We start from the raw sequence: 12,059 nt of genomic DNA, 5'->3' as shown, positions 1-12,059 counted from the left end.
ATAGTGTTGAGTGGCATCAGTTAACTGTTGGCGTATAGCCATCAGGCCATGGACAAGTGTTACACGTCCTACTTTGCACCTGACTTGAATATCATGTAATGATGCATTCCCCTTCCTCCACAGACACTGCTGCAGGGCAACAATATAGAGAACTCCATCAATGTAGCCAAGTTGTCAGCACAGAGACCGTATACCTGGCCGCAATGTGTCATGCTAGCTAGAAACAAATTTGAAAAATACTTCAACCACAAGGTGAGTAAGTGAGTGTAGATTTGACTGGTTTTAACAGGTTCAGTTTTGTCCTTGCTGTGTCAGGGTGGCCCTGTGGTGTGGACTGTGGATGTGTACTACTTTGATGAGCCCTAGAGACGTAGGATGTTTGTAGCAAGTGCAATCCGACTCTCAATGAGTGGATAGTGGCAGCTGAGTTTGCACAGTGGGTGTCGGCACCTGACTGCGAATGTGGCACACCCATGCCCCTGAACATTGGACAATAGTGGGCAATATCACACATAGGGGCATGGACAGAGGTGAAACTCTTTTCGCAAATTTCATGATGAATTTTTGCTTTATGCTGATTTCCATGCTAGTATCAGCTGTTTAATTGTTGTGTAAAGAATATCCCAACTTTCAGATTATCACTTATGTCTATATATTTCAAAACTAACAACAGGTCATGGTCAGATTCTATACAAATAGACATTTAAAGCCATGACCCTCCACAAGTGACTGTTTATAGGCTACCTAGTGCGTGCCCAGCATCCCATGCTTCCAGTTGACTATGGAGGATCGGATGGTTACAGTGTGTGACTGTGTGGCCAGAGGTCCTGATGTCCTGATGGTATGAATCAGTATACCGGTACTCGTGTAGTCAGCCACTGAATTGAGGAGCCGTTGTGTTGTACATTTCAGGCCAAGCAGCTTCTGCATGCCTTCCCTTTAGACACCAAGCTGCAGGACGGAAGTAAGTGCACTAGCTTCATTACAGGGGCCTGGATTTCTCAGTTGATATTACCAATGGTCTCTTTATCTCTGGTGGAATGATAACACTTAACACTGATCCTATCATTAAAGTAGCTACTCCCTTATTGTGAATGCCTGGAATGTGTGGTTCAGTGACTATACATGAAGGTTCTGGTTGCAGGTCCATTCTGGCAATCCCCCAAACGACCACCATCACCTCTGGAATTCCACCCAGAAGATGAAGAGTAAGTTCCCCTATATGAGGTACAAGTTATAGAAGTACAATTTTTGGTATTTTTTGAGTGGAGTCCCATCCAGGAATCGAACCAACTCAGCCATCAAGGATTCCTCAAAATTGGAAGTCCGACAACTGGTAGTCTAGCTCACGTACATTGTGTACCCACCTAGTAAGTGTAACTTGACATGGCTCCATGGCTGAAAGCGATGGAGAGATAATGCCTTTTAGAAAGTGGACAAATATTTGAGATAACACTTTCTAAGTAAAGTACGAACATATTATATGTTCTATCTGTCCACTTTCTGAAAGGCAATGTAATTTCAGACACAAAACTGTTTGGTAACCTGTAATTGAAGGTAAATCTTGCTGAGACAGATTTGAAATGCTTATCTTTAGAAGCTGAGTTTACATTTTGAGGTCATTTTAAGACCTGAGTTGCTCTGTTGGGTGTACACTGTGTAGATGTTTGTGACTTGTGTTTACAGTCACGTGACGTACGTGTCCAGTATGGCACGCTTGCTGGCCGACATCATGGGGGTGCCATGGAGGAGAGAGGTACTGGACCATTTGTGGCAACCGTAAATCACATATCTGTGTACACAATCCTTGGGCACATATTGCTACAGTTTTTACACACTTCAATTCTATCTTTTAACATATCCATGGGTTGTGGAAATCTAAAATTGTTCCCATTCATAGAAAATACACTCAAGATCAACTAGTACAGTTAAGGGCTACTTGTACAGATTTCGATGCTATTTTCCTTTCTTGTTACAAATAGCTCTGTTTTGGACCAAATCAACTTGTACATAACTTGAGAATTATGATGTTGTGTGTGTATGATGCAAAAGACTGAGAATTATTAATATCATTAAAGATTTAGGTTTTGATGTCCCAAAAGGATTAAAGTATATGACATTGACTGATCTCGCTAACAATCGTTACTGGTTCACCATTCACCCTGATCACTATTGCAGGATTTGGAAGCTGCCAACATTCTGCCACTGATTGCCTGTGTTACAGTCCCACCATTCAGTCCATCCAACAAGGTTATAGGAGTTGTCTCCCTTCAACTGTTTTCACCCTGCTTCATAAGTTCAACTGAACAATACATACAGTCAAAATTCTTATTAAAGCAAACTCATTTAAACTTTTTTATGTGCCAATAATGTAGCTTATTTATATTTGAATGAATTCTGGAACTACCTCTAAACCATGACTAAAACAAAGTGCTCATGGCAGGGATATTTATGAGAAAAAATCCTCATTTGATCAAAATTTTAAAACAGAAGTATGCATTGGATTCACAGTGTAGTGTATGCCTTACTTTCACTGCAGTAATAGCAAACTAAGGATTAAACACTTTTCTCTTTATTGATCCAAGTGAAATACAAGTTGCTTTTACGAAGCTGAATAAAACCTGAGTTATAATTATAACAACAACCTGCCTTATGATTAAAGTAATGGCTTGTCACAATGAGGACCCTTTCTTGGAATCTCACTGTGTCACATGGTAGGAATATAGGTAAATGTGACTCACCCCACATCACCTCTTGTTTTGTTGTGTTCAGAGGATTGAGACTGATGAGAGTGCAGACAAGTCAGCCCCTGTTGACGACTCAAGTGAGGATGAGATAGTGCAGGCAGGTCAGAGGTTAAAGGGCGTATGTCGGGCTGGCAAGGTCAAAGTGGGTGAGAAATTGCTGAGTCACATCTCAGTTAAAATGTTCAATGTTTACTCGTTGTGTCAGATTTGTTTACTTTGTTTGATTTAATGATAACAGCAATTGCTGATTCATTTTGTGAGATGATGGCTTTGCTAAAGTTCAATATATAGACAACACCTGTCCTACTCATGCAGCCTGCACCATGTAATTGCATGATTTATTTTGCAGCTCTGTGCAGCATGCACCCTATAGAGTTCGAGAAGGATGATGACAGTAACAGCCACATCGACTTCATATCTACCTCAGCCGTGAGTACCTTCGGATGTTAGTTCCGTCAGGTTGTGCTTTAATCAACCGTTTAGAGAAATTGATGTGGGAAACATTTGCATCAGTCATCATTTACATTTCATTGATATTACTGAAAAGTAAATAATGCAGTGTGTAAAATATGCAGCAAAAAGGTCAAATTTCGGATTGTTTATCAAGAAAACCATAGTTATTTATGTAGGGAATGTTATTTAATGTGGCAGTCCCGTACAGTGCAGGCATAGCTCCCATAGAGATCATGTGATGAGGCCATCAGTGTTCTGTGCTTGTAATGTACCGAAGGGATTCAGACATGCCATGCAATTCATGAATATCGCTGTCGCTGGGTGACCAACTGTGATGACTTTCCTTTAAATTATTTTCCTTTAAATTATATATAGTTTTATCAGGTTTGGAAAGTAAATCACAGCTAGAGCCTTCAGTAGTCGAATACATAAGTATTTCCATATTTGTCTTGTAGAACCTCCGTGCACAGAGCTACAGTATAGAGACTGCAGACAGACTGAAGATTAAGCGTATAGCTGGGAGGATTGTGCCAGCCATTGCCACCACCACTGCCGCTGTGTCAGGTCTCGTTTCTATAGAACTACTCAAACTCATAGAGAGGCCGGGCATAGAGAAGTACAAGAACTGTTTCCTCAACCTTGCCCTCCCCGTCATACTCCTCTCCGAACCAGGACCCGTGGAAAGGACAGTCATCAGGTGACCACACAAATAGTTCATTGTATCATGGTTACACACGTCATGGCTTGACATGGGATGTATTGAGGTGTATCTGACACGGGATGTATTGATTTGTATCTGACACGGGAGGTTTTGAGGTGCAGTTTCTGACACAGGAGGTATTGAGGTGCAGTATCTGACACAGGAGGTATTGAGGTGCAGTATCTGACACAGGAGGTATTGAGGTGTATCTGACACAGGAGTTATTGAGGTGCAGTATCTGACACATGAGTTATTGAGGTGCAGTATCTGACACAGGAGGTTTTGAGGTGCAGTATCGGACACGGGAGGTATTGAGGTGCAGTATCTGACACAGGAGGTTTGAGGTGCAGTATCTGACACAGGAGTTATTGAGGTGCAGTATCTGACACAGGAGGTATTGAGGTGCAGTGTCTGACACTGGAGGTATTGAGGTGCAGTATCTGACACTGGAGGTGTTGAGGTGCAGTATCTGACACAGGAGGTATTGAGGTGCAGTATCTGACACAGGAGGTATTGAGGTGCAGTGTCTGACACAGGAGGTATTGAGGTGCAGTATCTGACACAGGAGGTATTGAGGTACAGTATCTGACACAGGAGGTATTGAGGTGTATCTGACACAGGAGTTATTGAGGTGCAGTATCTGACACATGAGTTATTGAGGTGCAGTATCTGACACAGGAGGTTTTGAGGTGCAGTATCGGACACGGGAGGTATTGAGGTGCAGTATCTGACACAGGAGGTTTGAGGTGCAGTATCTGACACAGGAGTTATTGAGGTGCAGTATCTGACACAGGAGGTATTGAGGTGCAGTGTCTGACACTGGAGGTATTGAGGTGCAGTATCTGACACTGGAGGTGTTGAGGTGCAGTATCTGACATAGGAGGTATTGAGGTGCAGTATCTGACACACGAGGTATTGAGGTGCAGTGTCTGACACAGGAGGTATTGAGGTGCAGTATCTGACACAGGGGGTATTGAGGTGCAGTATCTGACACAGGAGGTATTGAGGTGCAGTGTCTGACACAGGAGATATTGAGGTGCAGTATCTGACACACGAGGTATTGAGGTGCAGTATCTGACACACGAGGTATTGAGGTGCAGTATCTGACACAGGAGGTATTGAGGTGCAGTGTCTCACCCTAGAAGTATTGAGGTGCAGTATCTGACACAGGAGGTATTGAGATGCAGTATCTGACACTGGAGGTGTTGAGGTGTATCTGACACGGGATGTATTGATTTGTATCTGACACAGGAGGTTTTGAGGTGCAGTATCTGACCCAGGAGGTATTGAGGTGCAGTATCTGACACAGGAGGTATTGAGGTGCAGTATCTGACACAGGAGGTATTGAGGTGCAGTATCTGACACAGGAGGTATTGAGGTGTATCTGACACAGGAGTTATTGAGGTGCAGTATCTGACACATGAGTTATTGAGGTGCAGTATCTGACACAGGAGGTTTTGAGGTGCAGTATCGGACACGGGAGGTATTGAGGTGCAGTATCTGACACAGGAGGTTTGAGGTGCAGTATCTGACACAGGAGTTATTGAGGTGCAGTATCTGACACAGGAGGTATTGAGGTGCAGTGTCTGACACTGGAGGTATTGAGGTGCAGTATCTGACACTGGAGGTGTTGAGGTGCAGTATCTGACACAGGAGGTATTGAGGTGCAGTATCTGACACAGGAGGTATTGAGGTGCAGTGTCTGACACAGGAGGTATTGAGGTGCAGTATCTGACACAGGAGGTATTGAGGTACAGTATCTGACACAGGAGGTATTGAGGTGTATCTGACACAGGAGTTATTGAGGTGCAGTATCTGACACATGAGTTATTGAGGTGCAGTATCTGACACAGGAGGTTTTGAGGTGCAGTATCGGACACGGGAGGTATTGAGGTGCAGTATCTGACACAGGAGGTTTGAGGTGCAGTATCTGACACAGGAGTTATTGAGGTGCAGTATCTGACACAGGAGGTATTGAGGTGCAGTGTCTGACACTGGAGGTATTGAGGTGCAGTATCTGACACTGGAGGTGTTGAGGTGCAGTATCTGACATAGGAGGTATTGAGGTGCAGTATCTGACACACGAGGTATTGAGGTGCAGTGTCTGACACAGGAGGTATTGAGGTGCAGTATCTGACACAGGGGGTATTGAGGTGCAGTATCTGACACAGGAGGTATTGAGGTGCAGTGTCTGACACAGGAGATATTGAGGTGCAGTATCTGACACACGAGGTATTGAGGTGCAGTATCTGACACACGAGGTATTGAGGTGCAGTATCTGACACAGGAGGTATTGAGGTGCAGTGTCTCACCCTAGAAGTATTGAGGTGCAGTATCTGACACAGGAGGTATTGAGATGCAGTATCTGACACTGGAGGTGTTGAGGTGTATCTGACACGGGATGTATTGATTTGTATCTGACACAGGAGGTTTTGAGGTGCAGTATCTGACCCAGGAGGTATTGAGGTGCAGTATCTGACACAGGAGGTATTGAGGTGCAGTATCTGACACATGAGGTATTGAGGTGCAGTATCTGACACAGGAGATATTGAGGTGCAGTATCTGACACAGGAGGTATTGAGGTGCAGTATCTGACACTGGAGGTATTGAGGTGCAGTGTCTGACACAGGAGATATTGAGGTGCAGTGTCTGACACAGGAGGTATTGAGGTGCAGTATCTGACACAGGAGGTATTGAGGTGCAGTTTCTGACACAGGAGTTATTGAGGTGCAGTATCTGCCACAGGAGGTTTTGAGGTGCAGTATCTGACACAGGAAGTATTGAGGTGCAGTATCTGACACAGGAGGTATTGAGGTGCAGTATCTGACACTGGAGGTATTGAGGTGCAGTATCTGACACATGAGGTATTGAGGTGCAGTATCTGACACAGGAGGTATTAAGGTGCAGTATCTGACACATGAGATATTGAGGTGCAGTATCTGACACAGGAGGTATTGAGGTGTATCTGACACAGATGGTATTGAGGTGCAGTATCTGACACTGGAGGTGTTGAGGTGCAGTGTCTGACACAGGAGGTATTGAGATGCAGTATCTGACATAGGAGGTATTGAGGTGCAGTGTCTGACACAGGAGGTATTGAGGTGCAGTGTCTGACACAGGAGATATTGAGGTGCAGTATCTGACACAGGAGGTATTGAGGTGCAGTATCTGACACACGAGGTATTGAGGTGCAGTATCTGACACAGGAGGTATTGAGGTGCAGTGTCTCACCCTAGAAGTATTGAGGTGCAGTATCTGACACAGGAGGTATTCAGATGCAGTATCTGACACTGGAGGTGTTCAGGTGTATCTGACAGGGGATGTATTGATTTGTATCTGACACAGGAGGTTTTGAGGTGCAGTATCTGACCCAGGAGGTATTGAGGTGCAGTATCCGACACAGGAGGTATTGAGGTGCAGTATCTGACACATGAGTTATTGAGGTGCAGTATCTGACACAGGAGATATTGAGGTGCAGTATCTGACACAGGAGGTATTGAGGTGCAGTGTCTGACACAGGAGATATTGAGGTGCAGTGTCTGACACAGGAGGTATTGAGGTGCAGTATCTGACACAGGAGGTATTGAGGTGCAGTGTCTGACACAGGAGGTATTGAGGTGCAGTGTCTGACACATGAGATATTGAGGTGCAGTGTCTGACACAGGAGGTATTGAGATGTATCTGACACAGGGGGTATTGAGGTGCAGTTTCTGACCCAGGAGGTATTGAGGTGCAGTGTCTGACACAGGAGGTATTGAGATGTAGTATCTGACCCAGGAGGTATTGAGGTGCAGTATCTGACACAGGAGGTATTGAGGTGCAGTATCTGACACATGAGGTATTGAGGTGCAGTATCTGACACAGGAGATATTGAGGTGCAGTATCGGACACAGGAGGTATTGAGGTGCAGTATCTGACACAGGAGGTATTGAGGTGCAGTGTCTGACACAGGAGATATTGAGGTGCAGTGTCTGACACAGGAGGTATTGAGGTGCAGTATCTGACACAGGAGGTATTGAGATGCAGTATCTGACACTGGAGGTGTTGAGGTGTATCTGACACGGGATGTATTGATTTGTATCTGACACAGGAGGTTTTGAGGTGCAGTATCTGACCCAGGAGGTATTGAGGTGCAGTATCTGACACAGGAGGTATTGAGGTGCAGTATCTGACACATGAGGTATTGAGGTGCAGTATCTGACACAGGAGATATTGAGGTGCAGTATCTGACACAGGAGGTATTGAGGTGCAGTATCTGACACTGGAGGTATTGAGGTGCAGTGTCTGACACAGGAGATATTGAGGTGCAGTGTCTGACACAGGAGGTATTGAGGTGCAGTATCTGACACAGGAGGTATTGAGGTGCAGTTTCTGACACAGGAGTTATTGAGGTGCAGTATCTGCCACGGGAGGTTTTGAGGTGCAGTATCTGACACAGGAAGTATTGAGGTGCAGTATCTGACACAGGAGGTATTGAGGTGCAGTATCTGACACTGGAGGTATTGAGGTGCAGTATCTGACACATGAGGTATTGAGGTGCAGTATCTGACACAGGAGGTATTAAGGTGCAGTATCTGACACATGAGATATTGAGGTGCAGTATCTGACACACGAGGTATTGAGGTGCAGTATCTGACACAGGAGGTATTGAGGTGCAGTGTCTCACCCTAGAAGTATTGAGGTGCAGTATCTGACACAGGAGGTATTCAGATGCAGTATCTGACACTGGAGGTGTTCAGGTGTATCTGACAGGGGATGTATTGATTTGTATCTGACACAGGAGGTTTTGAGGTGCAGTATCTGACCCAGGAGGTATTGAGGTGCAGTATCCGACACAGGAGGTATTGAGGTGCAGTATCTGACACATGAGGTATTGAGGTGCAGTATCTGACACAGGACATATTGAGGTGCAGTATCTGACACAGGAGATATTGAGGTGCAGTATCTGACACAGGAGGTATTGAGGTGCAGTGTCTGACACAGGAGATATTGAGGTGCAGTGTCTGACACAGGAGGTATTGAGGTGCAGTATCTGACACAGGAGGTATTGAGGTGCAGTGTCTGACACAGGAGGTATTGAGGTGCAGTGTCTGACACATGAGATATTGAGGTGCAGTGTCTGACACAGGAGGTATTGAGATGTATCTGACACAGGGGGTATTGAGGTGCAGTTTCTGACACAGGAGGTATTGAGGTGCAGTGTCTGACACAGGAGGTATTGAGATGTAGTATCTGACACATGAGGTATTGAGGTGCAGTATCTGACACAGGAGATATTGAGGTGCAGTATCGGACACAGGAGGTATTGAGGTGCAGTATCTGACACAGGAGGTATTGAGGTGCAGTGTCTGACACAGGAGATATTGAGGTGCAGTGTCTGACACAGGAGGTATTGAGGTGCAGTATCTGACACAGGAGGTATTGAGGTGCAGTTTCTGACACAGGAGTTATTGAGGTGCAGTATCTGCCACAGGAGGTTTTGAGGTGCAGTATCTGACACAGGAAGTATTGAGGTGCAGTATCTGACACATGAGGTATTGAGGTGCAGTATCTGACACTGGAGGTATTGAGGTGCAGTATCTGACACAGGAGGTATTGAGGTGCAGTATCTGACACAGGAGGTATTGAGGTGCAGTATCTGACACTGAAGGTGTTGAGGTGCAGTGTCTGACACAGGAGATATTGAGGTGCAGTATCTGACATAGGAGGTCTTGAGGTGCAGTGTCTGACACAGGAGGTATTGAGATGTATCTGACACAGGAGGTATTGAGGTGCAGTATCTGACACAGGAGATATTGAGGTGCAGTATCTGACACAGGAGGTATTGAGATGCAGTATCTGACACAGTTGATATTGAGGTGCAGTATCTGACACAGGAGGTATTGAGGTGTAGTATCTGACACAGGAGATATTGAGGTGCAGTATCTGACACAGGAGATATTGAGGTGCAGTATCTGACACAGGAGTTATTGAGGTGCAGTATCTGACACAGGAGGTTTTGAGGTGCAGTATCTGACACAGGAGGTATTGAGGTGCAGTATCTGACACATGAGGTATTGAGGTGCAGTATCTGACACAGGAGATATTGAGGTGCAGTATCTGACACAGGAGGTATTGAGGTGTATCTGACACAGATGGTATTGAGGTGCAGTATCTGACACTGGAGGTGTTGAGGTGCAGTGTCTGACACAGGAGGTATTGAGATGCAGTATCTGACACAGGAGGTATTGAGGTGCAGTGTCTGACACAGGAGGTATTGAGGTGCAGTATCTGACACAGGAGGTATTGAGGTGCAGTGTCTGACACAGGAGGTATTGAGATGTATCTGACACAGGGGGTATTGAGGTGCAGTATCTGACACATGAGGTATTGAGGTGCAGTGTCTGACACAGGAGGTATTGAGATGTATCTGACACAGGAGGTATTGAGGTGCAGTATCTGACACAGGAGGTATTGAGGTGCAGTGTCTGACACAGGGGGTATTGAGATGTAGTATCTGACACAGGAGGTATTGAGGTGCAGTATCTGACACAGGAGGTATTGAGGTGCAGTATCTGACACAGGAGGTATTGAGGTGCAGTGTCTGACACAGGAGGTATTGAGATGTATCTGACACAGGAGGTATTGAGGTGCAGTATCTGACACAGGAGGTATTGAGGTGCAGTATCTGACACAGGAGGTATTGAGGTGCAGTGTCTGACACTGGAGGTGGTGCTATGGAAATATTCCTGTTTATATGCAACATGTGCCAGTGTCCTGTTGGATGTGTACATGACACTTGTGGTATTTCAGGGAGGGTGTGTCCTTCACCATGTGGGACAAGTGGGAGGTCTGGGGCAACAAGGACTTCACGCTTCAGCAGTTCCTTCACTACTTCAAGGTGAGTGAGAGAGTGAGTTGGGTTTAACGCCGCTTTCAGTTATAGTGTTCCAGTTATATCGCAGCGTGTCAGCTTAATGTGGGAGTAAAGCCCAAAGTGATGTCAGGTCAGGTCAGACATTTACCACTTTGGTGAAACGCACGAGCATGGGTATGGTGCTGACTGGTATGGTAGTTAAGTTGATGTAAAATAGCTGCCGAGGTGTGTCCTGTGGCTGGATCAGGATAAGTTGATTGTGGGTTCGAATCCCAGATTCTGGTCTGTCAGCCATAATAATTATGCATTAGTGATAAACATCCTTGACCTGTACTATCACATTGGGCTTTCCAACCTTGCTGGGGGGACACGTTGTGTACCCTGATACACAGCAGGGTACTGATAAAAGTAGTGTTAAACCAAACTCACTCACTTTTCTGCTGTCATTACTTTGCTTTAGTATACTTACCAAGGAAAGCACTAAGATCAGAGCTACACTTACTAAAGATACAAGCCTGCTATTATGTGCTTACTGAATAATGTGTGGCTCTAGGCTGCAGTAATCCTGTGTATGGAGCCTGGAGGCTACAGTGATCCTGTGTATGGAGCCTGGAGGCTACAGTGATCCTGTGCATGGATCCTGGAGGCTGCAGTGATCCTGTGCATGGATCCTGGAGGCTGCAGTGATCCTGTGCATGGATCCTGGAGGCTGCAGTGATCCTGTGCATGGATCCTGGCGTCTGCAGTGATCCTGTGCATGGATCCTGGAGGCTGCAGTGATCCTGTGCATGGATCCTAGAGGCTGCAGTGATCCTGTGCATGGAGGAGCTGCGGAGGATGGAGAGACTGGGGACAGAAACACTGTTCTTGATGTCAGACATATCCTGTCCGGGTGCTTGTCAATATTTACAACACAGAATGACCATACAACCAGAAATGTTTTCTTTCGTTCCAGGAGACATATGGTTTTGAGGGTTCCTCTGTGGTTCACGGGGTGAAGATGGTCTACATGCCCATCATGCCTGCCCACAGCAAGCGCCTCAACATGACGTGAGTACCAGCAGCAGTCTTGTTGTCAGTACCGTGTCAGCAGCAGGGCTAATCTTTTTTTTTTTAGTTTAAAACCAACAACCAAAACCCCTGTCCTGTTTTAAACAATGGTGCTTGCTGTTACCCTGTCTGGTGCTCAGCATTCAGGGGATAAAGCGGACTGGCCGGCTCAGAGTCAGTATAATGTGCTTGAGTGTGTTGTATCCATGTTAAAATACAGCATGGTTAGTCAGTGGCCATGGGCTGGCATTAT

At 45.5% G+C, this 12,059-nt stretch overlaps 1 protein-coding gene across 4 annotated transcripts in view; it reads left to right on the top strand.

The window, feature by feature from the left end:
- The window catches only part of LOC124135733 (ubiquitin-like modifier-activating enzyme 6), a 128,206-nt gene that overhangs the window by 112,020 nt on the left and 4,127 nt on the right, over positions 1–12,059 (top strand). For all 4 annotated transcript variants that reach the window (XM_046501247.2, XM_046501245.2, XM_046501246.2 and 1 more), the window contains exons 25-34: positions 124–252; positions 913–964; positions 1,145–1,208; positions 1,687–1,756; positions 2,179–2,250; positions 2,773–2,893; positions 3,097–3,176; positions 3,656–3,897; positions 10,693–10,780; positions 11,712–11,806. In XM_046501247.2, coding sequence (XP_046357203.2) covers positions 124–252; positions 913–964; positions 1,145–1,208; positions 1,687–1,756; positions 2,179–2,250; positions 2,773–2,893; positions 3,097–3,176; positions 3,656–3,897; positions 10,693–10,780; positions 11,712–11,806 — 1,013 coding nt within the window. The remainder of the gene's footprint in view (positions 1–123; positions 253–912; positions 965–1,144; positions 1,209–1,686; positions 1,757–2,178; positions 2,251–2,772; positions 2,894–3,096; positions 3,177–3,655; positions 3,898–10,692; positions 10,781–11,711; positions 11,807–12,059) is intronic.

This window comes from Haliotis rufescens, unplaced genomic scaffold (genome assembly GCF_023055435.1).
Source record: "Haliotis rufescens isolate VD_foot unplaced genomic scaffold, xgHalRufe1.0.p SCAF_1, whole genome shotgun sequence".
Classification (NCBI taxonomy): Eukaryota; Metazoa; Mollusca; class Gastropoda; order Lepetellida; family Haliotidae; genus Haliotis; species Haliotis rufescens.
The sequence above is the reverse complement of the archived record's forward strand: the minus strand, read 5'-3'. Positions and strand labels throughout refer to the sequence as shown.